At 46.2% G+C, this 15,138-nt stretch overlaps 2 protein-coding genes across 2 annotated transcripts; one reads left to right on the forward strand and one right to left on the reverse strand.

Annotated features, from left to right (window-relative positions):
• Nucleotides 1-863: 863 nt before the first annotated feature.
• On the reverse strand, nucleotides 864-2,525 carry LOC120844875 (putative uncharacterized protein MYH16). The gene has a single exon (XM_040216871.1). It carries the CDS (start codon nucleotides 2,523-2,525, stop codon nucleotides 864-866), a length of 1,662 nt encoding a protein of 553 aa, XP_040072805.1.
• Nucleotides 2,526-12,141: 9,616 nt separating this feature from the next.
• LOC115319062 (piggyBac transposable element-derived protein 3) lies at nucleotides 12,142-14,620 on the forward strand. The gene is made up of 3 exons (XM_029978829.3): nucleotides 12,142-12,332; nucleotides 12,623-12,762; nucleotides 12,839-14,620. The coding sequence occupies exons 1-3, from the start codon at nucleotides 12,302-12,304 to the stop codon at nucleotides 14,474-14,476; spliced, it is 1,809 nt and encodes a 602-aa protein (XP_029834689.2). The 5' UTR covers nucleotides 12,142-12,301; the 3' UTR covers nucleotides 14,477-14,620.
• Nucleotides 14,621-15,138: the final 518 nt, after the last annotated feature.

Raw genomic sequence — 15,138 nt, forward strand, 5'->3', positions numbered from 1 at the left:
GCCATGTAACGAGCTTCTAGTAGCGGCATGTAAACAAAATTACGCACACAGCGACGGACACATGGCGATATACATACGCTGTAAAATTTACCCCCTAGAAAAAACTACTGATAATTGCCGGTGTAAAAAAATTGCGCGGAAAAGCACCCCCTAAACAACTTCTCAGCCTGCCCCCCCTCCCCCCAGAAAATGGAAAGTCTACGCCGCTGGTCGAGGGCCAACGTAAGGCACGGGAAGAAGAGGCCTTATACTCTATGCTTTTTGTAAACTCACAGTTGTGTCAGTCATGTTATGTTGCTAGTTAAGCTCAGGAGGATGGTTTAAGAAAACTGTTTAATTTGTAACACACGGGATCATGGCAGCAGCTATGGCGATTGCTCGTCAGTTCCAAACGCAACAGCGCGTGCCACCTCCTGCGAGCGTGCTCACTGGATGTCCTCTTCTTCTAAGATCAGAAAGCCTCATGACATCATAACATGCCCCCCTTCTTCTTTTTTTTTTTTTTTTTAATAACGCAATGCGATTGCGGCACTTGTCAGTCTCTGTATCGTAGCGGCTTCACCACGACGCGTCGACTTCTTGTTGTTTTTTGGTTATCCTGTTGACCTTGTAGACGTGGAAATGTGTTCAAGTGATTCGTCATTTCAAGCTGTATGGACATAGTCTTCAGCAGCTTCGTTTGAGACTGTAGGGAAATAGTTTTCAGCAGCTGTATTCGTTTCTGCTGTTCCATGTGCTTTGGTGTGGTACCGGTTGCGCCTGTAAGTCCTCGATGTGTTTCTGCTGCTGCTTGTCCTGGTTCCACTTGTTCTCCTCGGCACGAGACTGCTCCAAAAGGGACTCATACCGCCGGGAGAGTTCCTCTATCTGGACTCGGCTTGCTGGTGCCTCCAAAGTTCTCGCTGTACCCCCAGTGCCCTCGGTGACATGTTCCATCGAGGCTTCCACTTTTTGGTTTGGCGCCTCTTCAAGGACAAGCATCTCAAGGCTGAAAAAGCCTTGAGATGCTTGTCCTTGAAGAGGCGAAAGCGCTTTTGCAGCTGCTGGTTTGCTTGCCAGAGCTCTTGCAGCTCCTGCATGGTCTTTTGTCTCACTGCGCCCTGCTGCTCCTCGAAGACTGCGAGAGCTCGTCTGGCTGTTGCCCACTCTTCTGTGAGCTGAGCGAACCTGCCCTCCAAACTGCGTTTCTCTTGGGCTGCCGCGTGAAACTCTTCCTGCAGGTTCCTGTGTCTGTATACAATGTGGTTATACTTGTCCAACAGCTGGGAGTGGTCTGTCTTCAGCGCTGACAGTGCTGCCTCACACTTGGCCGCTTCGTCCAGCGCAGTACAGTGATCGTTCTCCATCTCCTTTGTGACCTTGACGTGCTGCTCGCGCTGAGTCTTCAACTCCTCCTCGAGGCAATGTCGTGCCTGTTTGAAGTTCTCAGCTAGCTGTTGAAAATGTTTGTTGTCGCTGACGAGCATCTCAGCTTGCTCCTCCAGGCAGGAAAGTTCTGACAACAAAACGTCGGCTTCGCTTTCTAGCTTTCCGTTACGTTTTAGGAGGCTGCTGACTTTCTCGTCTAACCTCTCGCACTCAGTTTCTGCCTTCTCGGTAAAGGAGCTTCCGTCTGCTTCCGTTTGCGACGAATTGTTACACCTAACAGCATTCTCTCTCTCTCGCAAAGTCTCCGCCACCTTTTTGTGTCTCTGCTGCCAGAGGCGACTTTCATTTGACACGCATCTAATTTTTTCACTCGCATCTTCACAAGATGATTTCCACTGCTGACTTTCTTGAGCGAGGAGCTCGTTCCTAACTGTCAAGGATGTGACCCATTCCTGAAGCACTGCCAGCATACGGTTCAAGTCTTCCAGCTGACTTGCTTCAAGAGACACTGCAGCTTCTGACGACTGGTTGGTGTGCTCGATGATGCTCCGGACAAATGCTTCGATGATGCTCCGGATAAATGCCCCGAGATCTTGTAACGGCCACTGGTACCGGTCCTTTAAGTACTGATAGTTTTGCTGAAGTAGATTGAACTGCTCCTCTTTCTTAGCAAGCTGGTTTTCCAGGGCCTCTCTTTTGCGTTTTGCGATGTCCAGCAGCTTCTTGAGGTACTGAAAGGCACTGAACTCTCTTTGTTCGGAATCATTCTGAACTAGCGGCAAGTCCTCGCCACAGTCTTGAAGGAGGACATCTTGCAAGATGCAGTACTCGGCAGAAAACCTTTCGAGCTCAAGCTGGGATGCTTCAAACTTCTCCTTCAGGGTGTTCGCTTCCTCCACCTTGGCATCTACAAGCTCCAGCTGCTTTGACAAATCCCCACTTAGAGAAACTAACTGGGCTTTCAATGCTTCAGACTCCTGATACTTGGCACGAGAAAATTCTGCTTGCTGCGCTTGCATCTTCCCCAGGAGAGCCGAAGCTGCCTTGCACTCGCGTTGAAGGGCCTGCTCACGGCCAAAGCTCGCTTCGATATTTCTCTCGTGCTCCAAAGACATTCGCTGCATTTCTGCCTTTGCCAACACCAACTCTGAAATCATGCCTTGTCCCTCTTCTGAGCGAGATGCCAGCATGCCCTTTTTTTTCTTTGACCGCCTCTCCAGCTCTGTCCCAGTTTGCGCAAACTTGGTTGCTTTGGTTGATGGAAGAGGCCCAATTGCTATGCCTCTCATATGGATCGTTTCATTGCGGTCATTGTTCATGGATGAGTTGGAAGTTTCTTCTACTGCAGAGACACGTCGATATCCGTAGGTTTTCTGCTGTGTCTGGTTGCACATTCGGGAAAAATGTCCAAACTTTCCACAGGAAAGGCAGTGCTTTCCGTAAGCTGGGCAGTTTCGGGGTTGATGGGACGTACCACATCTCGAACATGAACTTTGCTGTCGGTTGCTGGATTGGTCTTTTTGTGGTTCGGATGGTTGATACCTTTGTTGCGCTGCTCTGAAGCCAGATGGCTGACGATAAAGTCCATCAACTCTAACTTCGTCTTCAGTTTTCTGAATAACATTCACGTGTTTCTTTGAGATTTCAGCTGCTTTACAGGTTGAAATGATTTTGTCTAGGGTTAGACTCGGTTCACGAAACAATCGTTCGCGCAAAGCCACATCTCGTATCCCAATGATGATACGATCACCAATGAGCCTGTTTTCTTGAGCTCTGTAGTCGCATTTCAGAGCCTGCAGTCTTAGCTCAGTTACAAATTCGTCAATGGTTTGCTCTGGCTTTTGGCTCATTGTGTTAAAAATGGCTGTCGCTTGTGTGACGCTTTTGTAAGGTGCATACAGTTTATCAAATTCGAGCAGTATCTGATCTACTGAATTCTCTCTTTGCCCGCTTTGACCATCTCCCGTTGGTTGCAGAGGAAAGGTTTGCGTAATTCGTCTTGCCTGAGGTCCAAGGCAGTGGAGCAGAAAAGCTTTCCGAGTTGCGATAGGCTTGGATGCATATTCACAGGCTGCCTCGAAGATAAGGTACGATGATTTCCACTCCTCCCATGCTCTTGCTGGGTCGTCACCAGGCTGGAACGGAGCCGGCGGTTGTAGGAAAGCAGATACCATATTGTTACTGCTGTTGCTTGTTAAATGAAAAATATGGACGTTGAGCTGCATCCCACTTCTGACACCATGTTATGTTGCTAGTTAAGCTAAGGAGGATGGTTTAAGAAAACTGTTTAATATGTAACACACGGGATCATGGCAGCAGCTATGGCGATTGCTCGTCAGTTCCAAACGCAACAGCGCGTGCCACCTCCTGCGAGCGTGCTCACTGGATGTCCTCTTCTTCTAAGATCAGAAAGCCTCATGACATCATAACAAGTCACATCTTTAGATTTGATTTGTATATATGTCTACTTTCGACCATGACCTGATCTGATGAAAGCAATTAAAATGACACCACCCCGCCAACTTTCTGCCATTTTTAATTGAACAAGCGATCAAGTGCACTGTCATTCTCGTTGCTCAATTTACTCAGGAATTAATCAAGCTCAATATGACCCTAAAAACAATTTTGGCAGTTATTGCTGTCCTGGAGATTTTTATTACAACACTCTGAATACACACTTGTCTTTTAATGGTGACATTTTATTGAAGGCGAGAATCCCGAGGTCGAAGCTTTATCTATGGCAGTTGCTCCATCTGATCGAGAATTCGCGCAGCCGAGATGCATCCTACAAAAAATATCTCGCGCTTGCAGCATAGTAGCGGAATTGTAGTGCGTTACAAAAACCTGGGAGGCAAGAAATAATGCAAAACAAAGGGCAAATGAACACAGATAAGTATCAACTATGGGAATACGTTAAGAGAGCGGAGCTATTTTTCGAGTGAAAATGAATCGCCGAGATGAGATCATTTTGGCGCATGCCAATTTTAGTGCTCGAGGCATGGGAACCTGGACTCGCAGCCGGTTGCCCGCGGGCCACGTCCCGGCGAGTCGCGGGCCGCGCGTTTGAGACCACTGTTCTAGAGAACGCCACCCCCCCCCCCCTCCCCCCCTCCCCCCCTTTTGCAACTGAGGCATGACGCAGTCCAAATTCATATATTGGCGAGGAAAGAGAACAGTGTGGACTCTTCAATTCTAATAACAACAAACATATTTTTTATTTCTTCTTGTGTGACAGCAACAAAGTACGGCAATATCTGTCCTGCGGAATGCACAAAATTGAGTGAGCGAGGAAGACCGAGCGCATGCTAAGAACTGATCCAAGATACGCGCGCCCGGGCCCTCATATGTTTAGCCATAGCCTCCTCTATACTCACAAAGTCTGGCAGGTCGACGACGGAGCCACAGTGTGCCTGGTCGAAGATTTGGAGCGCGATGATCTGGTAGCACAGAGCATTCTCGGGAAGCATGGACGTCAGCGCACAGCTTTTGCAGCGGCTAGGACACGAAACATGGTTTTCGAACCCGACGAGAAACGAAGCGGTAGCGCGAGGAACGCGACCAGCACGAGCGGACACTCCATCGCTCGGGAGAAGTGTGGTTCGGCGTCTCGCCGCACCAGGGCGCCCGTCACTTGACTCTCCTCTCATCCGTTGTCTGCCGCTCTACCTTTTCAATTTCGGCGGTCGCTTCTCGTGGCGATCTGTCAGGCCTTGTCAGTATAGAGGAGGCTATGGTTTAGCTTTCTCGGCAATAGTTAAGTCATGATACTAATTGGTATTCTCATAGTCACGATAGTTGGATTCTAACAACTTCTGAACAACAAAAGTGACTTCAATGAGGTTCACGTGATGTGATTTGAATTTCATGCCTGTTAAGTGTGCGTTTCACGACGGCTGGAAGTTTGTTACATTGCCAATTGATAAAATATCATCATATGACAAGCTAAAGCACTTAACATTATTCAGGGAAACAAGAGATCCAAGTACAAGGACACCGTGAGACCTAAGAGCGAGCATGGCACCGTCCCTGACTCGGCAACAAAGGACACGGAGGCTGTGCCACACGAGCGAGCCCCAGACATCCGATTAGAAACCAAGGAGACCAACAGCATCGAGTCTACGCCACAAAGACAGAGCGTGAGTCATAATCGCGAACATTCTTTTATAAAAATTATTTCTTTTAGCTATGACTTCGGTCACTAATTTAATGACATTCCGTTTTGCTAGAATGAGAAAAGTTTTGTATTTTTACAGTTATCTGAATTTGCTTACCCTGTTTATTCACCAAAAATGTTTGGGATGTGGAAATAAGAAAATCTCAGCTTTCCCACAGACAACGGGACGTTTTATAGTGTCGTTTTTTTTTTTTTTTTTTAAAGAAAGATAGGACGTTTTTTTCTGTATAATAGGCCTCTGTTTCTTTTTCAACGATAATACGAGTGCCTTTAGACTGTTCATGTACCAAAAAAACTTGTGTTTTTGACGAATTACATAAGCCCTGTTTTCTAACCGATAAGCGTGTCTGTATAATATTCTAACAAAACCGTTGCCTTGTTTTGACCGAAATTTTTCGAAAATTTCTGGTTATATTACAAAAATGTTTTATTGTGTGCTTTTCCACTCGAGCGAAAGCTTTAGCGGGACTTTCTATAATGGACGCTATTTCAAAGAAGCAGATAACACGAGCCTATAAAAGCTTCCTGCATCCGCCGCCAGGTACCTTCTTTTACTATAAGAAAGTAAAGACAGCAATGGAAAAATAAACGTTGAGAAAGCGGGAATCACGAAACAAAGGTTATATCGCGCTAGTGGGATAAGTCGAGGGAAGGAAAAAACATAATTTAAACCACGAGACAAGCAGAAATAAAATAACGGTCAAGACGACACGACATCTGAAACGCCGCTGAGTTTATTTGCGAGGGAACAGCAATTTATAGCCGTCCACACAGAGAGTAAAGATGAAAGACAAAGACATGCCACGGCAAAGTTGGCGAAGCTGAGCGAAACTGACTGATCTCCAGTGTCTCCTCCCAGACACCGGTCGCTTAGCTACAGTGGCTTAAAGGGGGTAGTGTGGTTACTGCGTAGCCTCCACCATGCATCGGGAACGGCCGCTCCTTGGAAGACGGTGTAGGTGTCGCTTCGATCCGTAGCACCGTTAAGGGCCGCCCACACTAGCGAGAAAACGCGCCCGGCGCGCCGATAAATCGGTTAAGCGGGAAGATAAAGGGCGTGTCTTTGCACGCGCTCATGGCGCTGACTGTGCTTCGGCGACATTTTGTTACTTGCCGCGATCGGCGTGCCACGCGCGTTTTCTCGCTAGTGTGGGCGGCCCTTTAGGGTGCCTCCATCGGCCGGCAGAGAGAGGCACCCTAACCCGCTTCATAACTAATATGAAGACCCCAAAAACAATTATTTGTTTCCTTTAAGCTTCCAACAACTTGGTTTGTGTTCTTAGGTGAATAAAAATGTGAAACTAGCAGACGACAGTGTAGTCGACAGCTGCGAATCGGCCGGAGCCATAGAAATCATACATACTAACTCTAGAGGAAAAGGTTCGCCATTTCTCCATGCATTCTGGCTGCCGCAAGCGGCGGAGCATGCAGGCAGACCCTCGGGGTCCCACACATGGTTACCAACTGCCTTCGATTTCACAAATATAATTATATCATCACAGCAGTTTCACGAACTTCAACAATCTACGAACTCACCGGTGGAAAGATATTCGCGTTCCTTTCGAAGCTTTTTTTTTTTTTTTTTTTTTGCATAGCGCGCGGATGTACGGCCTCCCGTCAACACTAAACTACAGTGTTCTGGAGGCCACTTAACTAAACTAAACCAGACAACCGGCTTCGCGGGTGGCCGCGCCCCGGGAATACGAAACCGCGCAACCACCAGATTTCCGAGATTTCGGCAGCGTAATGAGCATGCTGCATTTTATAAGCGTTACAATAGCTCAGAATTTAGTTTACAACGTTAAATTATCACTGTGTATATTGCTGAGAGTTTTCAGTATTCGCGATTACCATTGCGACTGTCGTCCTTCAGCTGGCAACATTGGTTTCTTTCTCTGGTGTTCTGTTGCTCTCTTTCGCGATCCTTCACTCGGGACCCAGGATGTCGGCGCGCGGGATGTGCCACTCCTCCTCACCCACTTTTACCCTTCTGGCCGCAGCTGGCCGGGACTTACCGGGACCAAGCTGGCCCAGCGGCAAAAGCGGAGCCATAGCCGGACCGACGGTGCTGCAAGCGCCAGCGCCACCCGCGGCCGTCTTCCAACGCTGTGCCGCTTCTCCGGTTTCGTTCGTTACACTACCCCCTTTAAGCCACTGTAGCTTAGCTAAACCGACAAGATAATCCCCGTCAAGACCATGTGAACCGAGCAAAAAGGACCGCCCCCCCCCCCCCCCTTTCCTCTTTCCTCCGACTACCAACCCCTCGAAAACAGAACGAAAACTCACCACAGAAGGACTCGGCTTTCTTTGCACAATATTGAAACTGGCCCACAGAATAGTTTGCTATTCTTTTCTGCTTAGCGGCGATATTAAATGATTTGCCCTTCTCTATTAAATCAGAATAAAAGCGGAGATTAGTTAATTGCTGTACTTAGAAGCTCTGGCTAGTATGGCGCAAGCCACTGCCCGAATTGAAAGGGTTCAGCCGTATCCATCCAGTAGAAAAGGCACCTTGAGAAACTTGTCTATGTTAGTAATATTTTTGAGCATGAACCTTCTAGAGCAGTGGTCTCAAACTCCATTGAATGAGGAGTGGCAGATAGCCCATACCGGGAAGGTCGAGGGCCAACGTAAGACGCGTAAGAAGAGGCCTCATACTCTATGCTTTTTGTAAACTCACAGTTGTGCTAGTCACATCTTTAGATTTGATTTGCATATATGACTACTTTCGACCATGACCTGGGCCGGTTTGCTCATCTTGCGGACGCGGCCGCGGCCGCGGCCAAGAGGGCTTTTTTTGAACACGCGACTAGCTCCATGGGGACAAGGAAGTACCTAGCGTCCCTGCCTAATGGCGGAGAAATCCGCATCGCTTCAAGCACAAAAGCCTAATTTCGCTCGCAGAAACTAACTGCAGGGACTTTCAACTGGAGCCCAATTCCTTTATACTGTAGAAGCGGCAGGTAAAGTTACGGCCAGGAAGGGCAAATATGACCCAAAATAAAGGAAAAAACCACGCGAGATAAAAGCCGGTGGCAGTATATTTATCTACCTCGGCCAGCGCCGACGGAGCGCGTCTTCTGTTGTGGTCGAGAGGTGAGAGCGTCGGTACGAATTTCACGCCGGTCGCAGCGCGAAAGTCCCGGGTTCAAATCGCGTCAAAAACTCTTTTTTTTTTCTTTTTTTTCTTCTTCTTATATTTGACTGCACTCCCACTGAGACTGTAGGCAAGGCCCTATGAGTTCTATAGAATCATTGGGCAGGTAGTTCTGACTCACCAGTTCGTTGTTCATGAACTCGGAAGAGCGCATACATGTCTCTGGCTTTCTTTACCAACTTCCGCCACACCTCCTGCATCTGCCGTACACTCCGCGGAAAGTTAACAATATCTTCCCATGCCCGTCTCTTCGTTCGCCAGGTAACTGTGCTGCTGAATTTCTCTAGAATTTGTTGTTTTCGTTTTCCAACTGCTCTAATTAATTCCATTTTTTTAATCCAAAGTCACTTAAGGTGTTTGGGTTAGACAGATGGTTTGCGATGTCGACGCCTGTTTAATTTTTGCATTCGGTTGTGATTGTCTGCTCTTCTAACTAAAATTAAACAAGTAATGTGTTAATATTACAAAACGATTGCCAAAGCAAAATGTAAAATGTAAAAATATACCTTTTATCACATTCCATGCAAGTAAAAGTATGATCTCTTTGATTTCGGTTTTACTACTTTCTCAGACGTTTGACTTGCTGCCTTGCCTGTAGGATTTCGTTCAATCAATGCATTCACAGCTGCTAGTCTTTTTTCCTTTTTGCTTATTTTGTGGATTTCTTTTCTTAATTGTCACAACTGCAGTTTTTATTAGTACTAAATAGGCGTCTTCTGTTATTGAAAAAAGTCGTAGCAAGAGCGTTGTATATTTAAAAACACATAAAATTATAGTTGCTGGGGAAAGGATGCTTGTTTCGGCTCCGTTTGTGTGAAAGCCATACCGGTGCTCTTACCTTGGTTTCCTTTTAATGAAAAGTATGAAACGATTGTATTAGCGCGTTAACTTGCCTTGATCCTTCTTTGTTTTTTCTTCCCGGTGTTTCGATTGAACACGACGGACTAACAGTAAAATCCGTGTAAGGCGCAGTAGCGCAAGTGGATGATTCGTAAAAAGGATCACAGTTAAAAAGTGAGACACGCGTAAATTACACACACACAAAAAGGAGCACCTAGCGCGATTTGAGCCTGGAACTTTCACGCCGCGACAAGTACCGGCGCTCTAACTTCTCGACCACAGCAGTTGTTTGTTTTTGTTTTTTTGTTGTTGTTTTTGCCGGTTTGGACATGTACAATACAAAAGGACCACACTGTTAAATTCACTTCATGAAGATCACTTATGCGCGGTCGTAAAATTTAAAATTCTTTCAGGGTCTCAAGTACGTCTAGAATTGACACCCAATCGGGCGCACAAACCAAGGTGGCGTATACAGATTTTAGTCTGCAGATAGATTTTATGAAATACATGCGTACGGGTCGGGCATCGACGTCGGCATGCCTCACTGCCATTCTACTTCTCCATATGGCATGCAGGCCCAGGAGCATGACTAGATCGACAGGGATTTCAACTTGTTTCTCCACAGGAAGAAACCTAATGCCGTATGAGGTTAAAGGCAAGTCTTTTTTTAATAGTTCGCTGGAGGACGTCCCAGAAAAGGAAAGCGTCCCAGCAGTCGAGAAAAACATGTTCGATAGTTTCAGGTTTTTTGCACAAAAAAAAAAAATCAACGCCCCACGGTACGTAATTTTTTTTTTTTCCCTCAATCCAAGTTTTGACAGGGAGTGTATTGGTGCGTAACTGAAAACAACAAAAAGTTTTAATAGAAGGGACACAAGTCATCTTTTTAACTCTAGATAACACATTACGCTCTGGGCCTGCATGAAACATGGAACGATACAACGGTTCGGGAAAAACACTTTCAATAAGGTCACGAGTTAAGCGCTTGCGTGTCACCGTCGACAAGTATTGAAGAGAAAAAACGCACAGACAAAAAACGACACGCTTTGACCACGAAGAAAACTGCTGAGTTTCCTCTGCTCGGGTCTACATGAAGAAACAACAAAGAAAGGGATTTCATCTGCAAGTGTCATTTGAATTACCGTCCTAAGAAAAGGGTTGGTTTGTTCTCTAAGAAACATAAAACGGGATACAGTCTGCCTAACGAACACGTGAGATAACGACAGCCCTCCCTTACTGACGCGACGAAACAGATTGTCGCGACGCATTCTTTCCCATCCTGATCTCCAGATGAAAGCGGCAAAAACACGATGTAATTTTTGAATATTCACTCTAGCACACGCCAGCACTTGAAGCACGTACCAAAATTTAGCGACTAGAAAATTATTACAAACGGTAGCTCGCGTAAAAATGGACATATCCCATCCTTTCCATTTGCCAGCTGCCTCGCGCGTTTTCTGCACTACTGATGACCAGTATATGTTCGGTCTCTTATAATGTTGTAGAGGGACGCCTAAGTACTTTGGAGGTGTCGACGTAAAATTTATGTTCTCAAAAACGTCGGGCTTTGTGGCCCATGTTCCATGCCATAAGCCGCTGCACTTTTGCCAATTGACAGCTGAACCCGTAAGCTCGCAGTAGGCCTTCACCTCACGGACTGCTGCTGTGATGCTATCCTTATCTTTACAAAAAATAGCGACATCATCGGCATAGGACTGGAGTTTGATCTCTATATTTTGTAACGAAAAACCATTAATATTCGTATTATTTATTACAGTTCGACAAAAGGGCTCAAAATAAATACTAAACATCAAAGGTGATAGCGGGCAACCCTGCTTAACTGACGAATCCACAGAAATTCTCGATGTTGCTTTCCCATTAATAATAATCTGTGTTGTACACCCCGTATATGCCATTTGTACAAATTTTCTTATGACTTTTCCTACTCGTACATGATCTAAAACCTTATATAGGACGGTATGTTGCACTCGGTCAAACGCTTTCTATAGATCAATCTGGAGGATGGCAACCTGATCAAGTTGTACATCGCACAACTCTAATACACTTCTCGCAATGTGCACGTTCGTTAAAATAGATCCACTTCGGATACTACAGGTCTGGTGATCCCTTACTATGTCGCAAATAACATTTTGTAGTCGTCGGGCGAGAACTTTCATTCATATTTTATAGTCGACGTTGCCTAAAGTAATGGGTCTGTAGTTCTTAACATTTCTTAATTTGTATGCATCATCTACTTTAGGAATAAGGACAGTATGGGTATTTAGAAAAAAAGGTGGTAACTTTTCTGCCTCATTCGACTCGGTTATTACGTCGTGCAGACGCGCAGCAATATCGTGTTTAAATTTTTTGTAAAATGCCGCAGTTAATCCGTCAGGACCCGGAGCTTTCTTTGTTGCCAGTTCTTCAATCGTCTTCTCGATCTCTGCGACGCTTATCGGTTCTTCTAATTTTTCTGTTATCTCTTCTTCGAGACGGGGCATTACTACTAGGTATTTTCCAAATTGCGCATCGCTGCCGTGCTCCTGTCGCTGGAAAAGATTACTATAAATGCTTTTTCTATAACCCCTTCGGACATGACGTACACAATTGTGTACGCAAATTTTCTACTTTTATTTGCTCCTTAATACCACTCTGCTCCTCTCGGGACACACCGTACACGATTGTGTACACCTTTGGCCACGGGTAAGTGGCGCCATCTCACGGAAACTATTCAAAACACACCGAGAAACGCCGACTGCAAGATGGACGCCTCCACGTTTTACGGGAGCGCCGGTGAGTAGCCTAAAAAAAAAAGCTTTTTCTCTTGTTCCATGTCTTTGCACTAGGTGTAGAATATGCGAAGACGTTTCTAAAGAGCTACAGAGTAACTTATGATAACAAATAAACATCGGGGCAAGTAAATTGATTCTGAATTTCAAGGTTCAACTAGCGCGTACACGTTTGTGTACAACGTGCCGCAATGAGCACAAATGCCGCATTTTCTTTTTCGTCAGTAGAATTTGCACGAAAGCTCGATACTGGCTAGGGAAAATAAAATATTTCTTTTTTTTTTTTACGTCTAGAGCTCAGCAATCATGCGAGAAATCGGACAAGGATGGACAATGATTCGGCACAAAGGCTACTGATGAAAATAGCAGATGGGAACACGTCTGATATCGGCCTGACAGATGATGAAGACGCCGAGCTACCTCCACCACAACCCGTGAGTAGTGCCCTTTCTCTGTACTCTGTTTTGAATCAATGTGGTGAGATTTAAAATAACTTAATTTGTCAATCAGGCGGACACCCCTGGCGGAGAGCCAGGCCCATCGGCAGCAGTACAAGCGCCCTCACTTCCTGAAAACGACGAGGAAGACGAAGGCGATACGAGAACCAAGCAAAAAACTCGAACTGTTTGGATGGCGAAGGACTTTGCGCCACCTGACGTTTCGTTTGAGTGCAACCAGCGTCCACTAGAAGAAGTGGCTGAACCTGTAGAATACTTTTCCAGGTATTTTCCTGAGCCATTGTTCGAGGAAATGGCGCGGTGTACCAACATCTATGTACTAGAGACAACCGGAGCCATTCTTGCAACCACTCCAGAAGAGATCAAAACATTTCTTGGGATGCTAATGATAATGGGAACGCTGAAGTTTCCACGCATCAGAATGTACTGGCAAACGGCGACCCAAATTCCTGTTGTCTCAGAGGCAATGAGCGTAAACCGATTTTTTAAGCTGCGCTCAGCCCTGCACATCACAGAGTCGTCGTCACCGCGCTCTCCGACTGACAAGTTCTGGAAGGTGAGGCCACTGCTTGATGCCATCAGAGAGCGGTGTTTGACACTGCCACCGTGTGAAAGAAACAGCATCGATGAGCAAATGGTGCCCTTTACGGGCAGAGTGGCTGCCAAACAGTTTGTAAGAAACAAACCCAACCCAGAAGGAGTTAAGGTGTTTATCCGTTGCAGCTCGGAAGGCATGGCGTACGACTTTGAGTTGTATCAGGGAAAGGGCACTGGCACTTCTGAGGAACACAAGCACCTTGGCCTGGGTGGCTCTATTGAAATGAGGTTAGTTGAGCACATGCCAAAGTTCGGTAATTTTAAGTGTTATTTCGATAACTACTTCACGTCGGTGCCTCTTCTCCGAGAGTTGAAGGAAGTTGGGATTTGGGCGGTTGGGACCATCCGCGCCAACAGACTGCAGGGCTGTGTCCTGAAACCCGAGAAGGAGTTGAGGCGTGAAGGCAGAGGAAGCTTGGATTACAAGGTCACGAGAGAAGGTGACGTCACACTTGTGAGGTGGCAAGACAACGGGAACGTCAACATTGCTTCGACTTACGTTGGCGTCGAGAACTTGTCCACGGTAAGAAGGTGGAGCGAAGCCACTAAGCAGCATGTAGACATCGCTTGCCCAGCGATCATCAAGGAATACAACGCCTTCATGGGCGGTGTAGACAAAATGGATTACTTGCTTTCACTGTATCCGCTCAGACAACGGACGAAGAAATGGACAGTGCGAGTTATGTCTCACTTTGTTTCATTCGGTATCGTAAACAGCTGGCTTGAGTATCTCAGGGATGCTCAGGAAAACCGCACGCCACGAAAGAGCGTCCTTGACCTCCTGGGCTTCCAGAATGAGGTTGCGCTGTCGCTAATCACGTGCAACAAGGCCGTTGCTAAGAAGCGTGGCCGTCCAAGCCTCCAGCAGGCAGGCGAACCACCAAAGAAAGTGCACAACGCAGAACCACGACCTGTCAGGGCGGTTCGCTACGATGGCCTCAACCACTGGCAAGCCCATGTTGCGCAAACCTTTGCTCAGCGCTGCAAGTTCGAAGGCTGCACATCGAGGACGCGCATTCGGTGCAGGAAATGCAACGTGTACCTCTGCCTCTCGGCGAACAACGATTGCTTCTTCGCTTTCCACAACAAGTAAACATTCTCTTCCGTTTCCTGGTGCTTGTGCAAAGCAAATCTGACGCGAAAGCCTTGAAAAATTAGTTAGAAATAAAAACTGCTTTGATTTTTGTATCAACTACCTGTTGGATATTTTTGTACCCAGTGATACACAATGTACACAAATGTGTACACGACCTACAACAACACCTGACTTCAAAAAATATTTTTATATCCATTCATTTTCATTATTGAGGCTTTCTGATGTGAAAAAAGTACAGAAACGATTTTTCCTCTATATATTTTAAAATCGTGTCTGAAGGGGATAATCTCCGGTTGACTACTTGGTAAGCCTTCGTATTCTATTTCAGCTATGTTTTTTTCCTTTACATGCTTAGCTTCGGCACTTAATGCCCGTTTGGTGGGCTGCTCCCCTAGAATGTATTTAGCGGCTCGGGCCCGCACGATGGCTCCTTTATACTTTTCCACCTCTAAGTCCGCAATTTTACTTTTTACTGTCTTAATCTGTTCTGGAAGCATGCCTGGGTTTTCATTTTCGAGTCTGCATAGTCGGTGAAGGTCATCAAGGAGCAACTTTTCTTCGGTCTTTTTCCAGTAAGCAAGCGTTCTAGATCGTTCTATTGCACTAAATTTAACTTCGCGCTTAAACCATTCCCACTTTTCACAGGCGCTCGCCCCTAC

This window comes from Ixodes scapularis, unplaced genomic scaffold, assembly GCF_016920785.2.
Source record: "Ixodes scapularis isolate PalLabHiFi unplaced genomic scaffold, ASM1692078v2 PGA_scaffold2__306_contigs__length_199485367, whole genome shotgun sequence".
Taxonomy (NCBI): Eukaryota; Metazoa; Arthropoda; class Arachnida; order Ixodida; family Ixodidae; genus Ixodes; species Ixodes scapularis.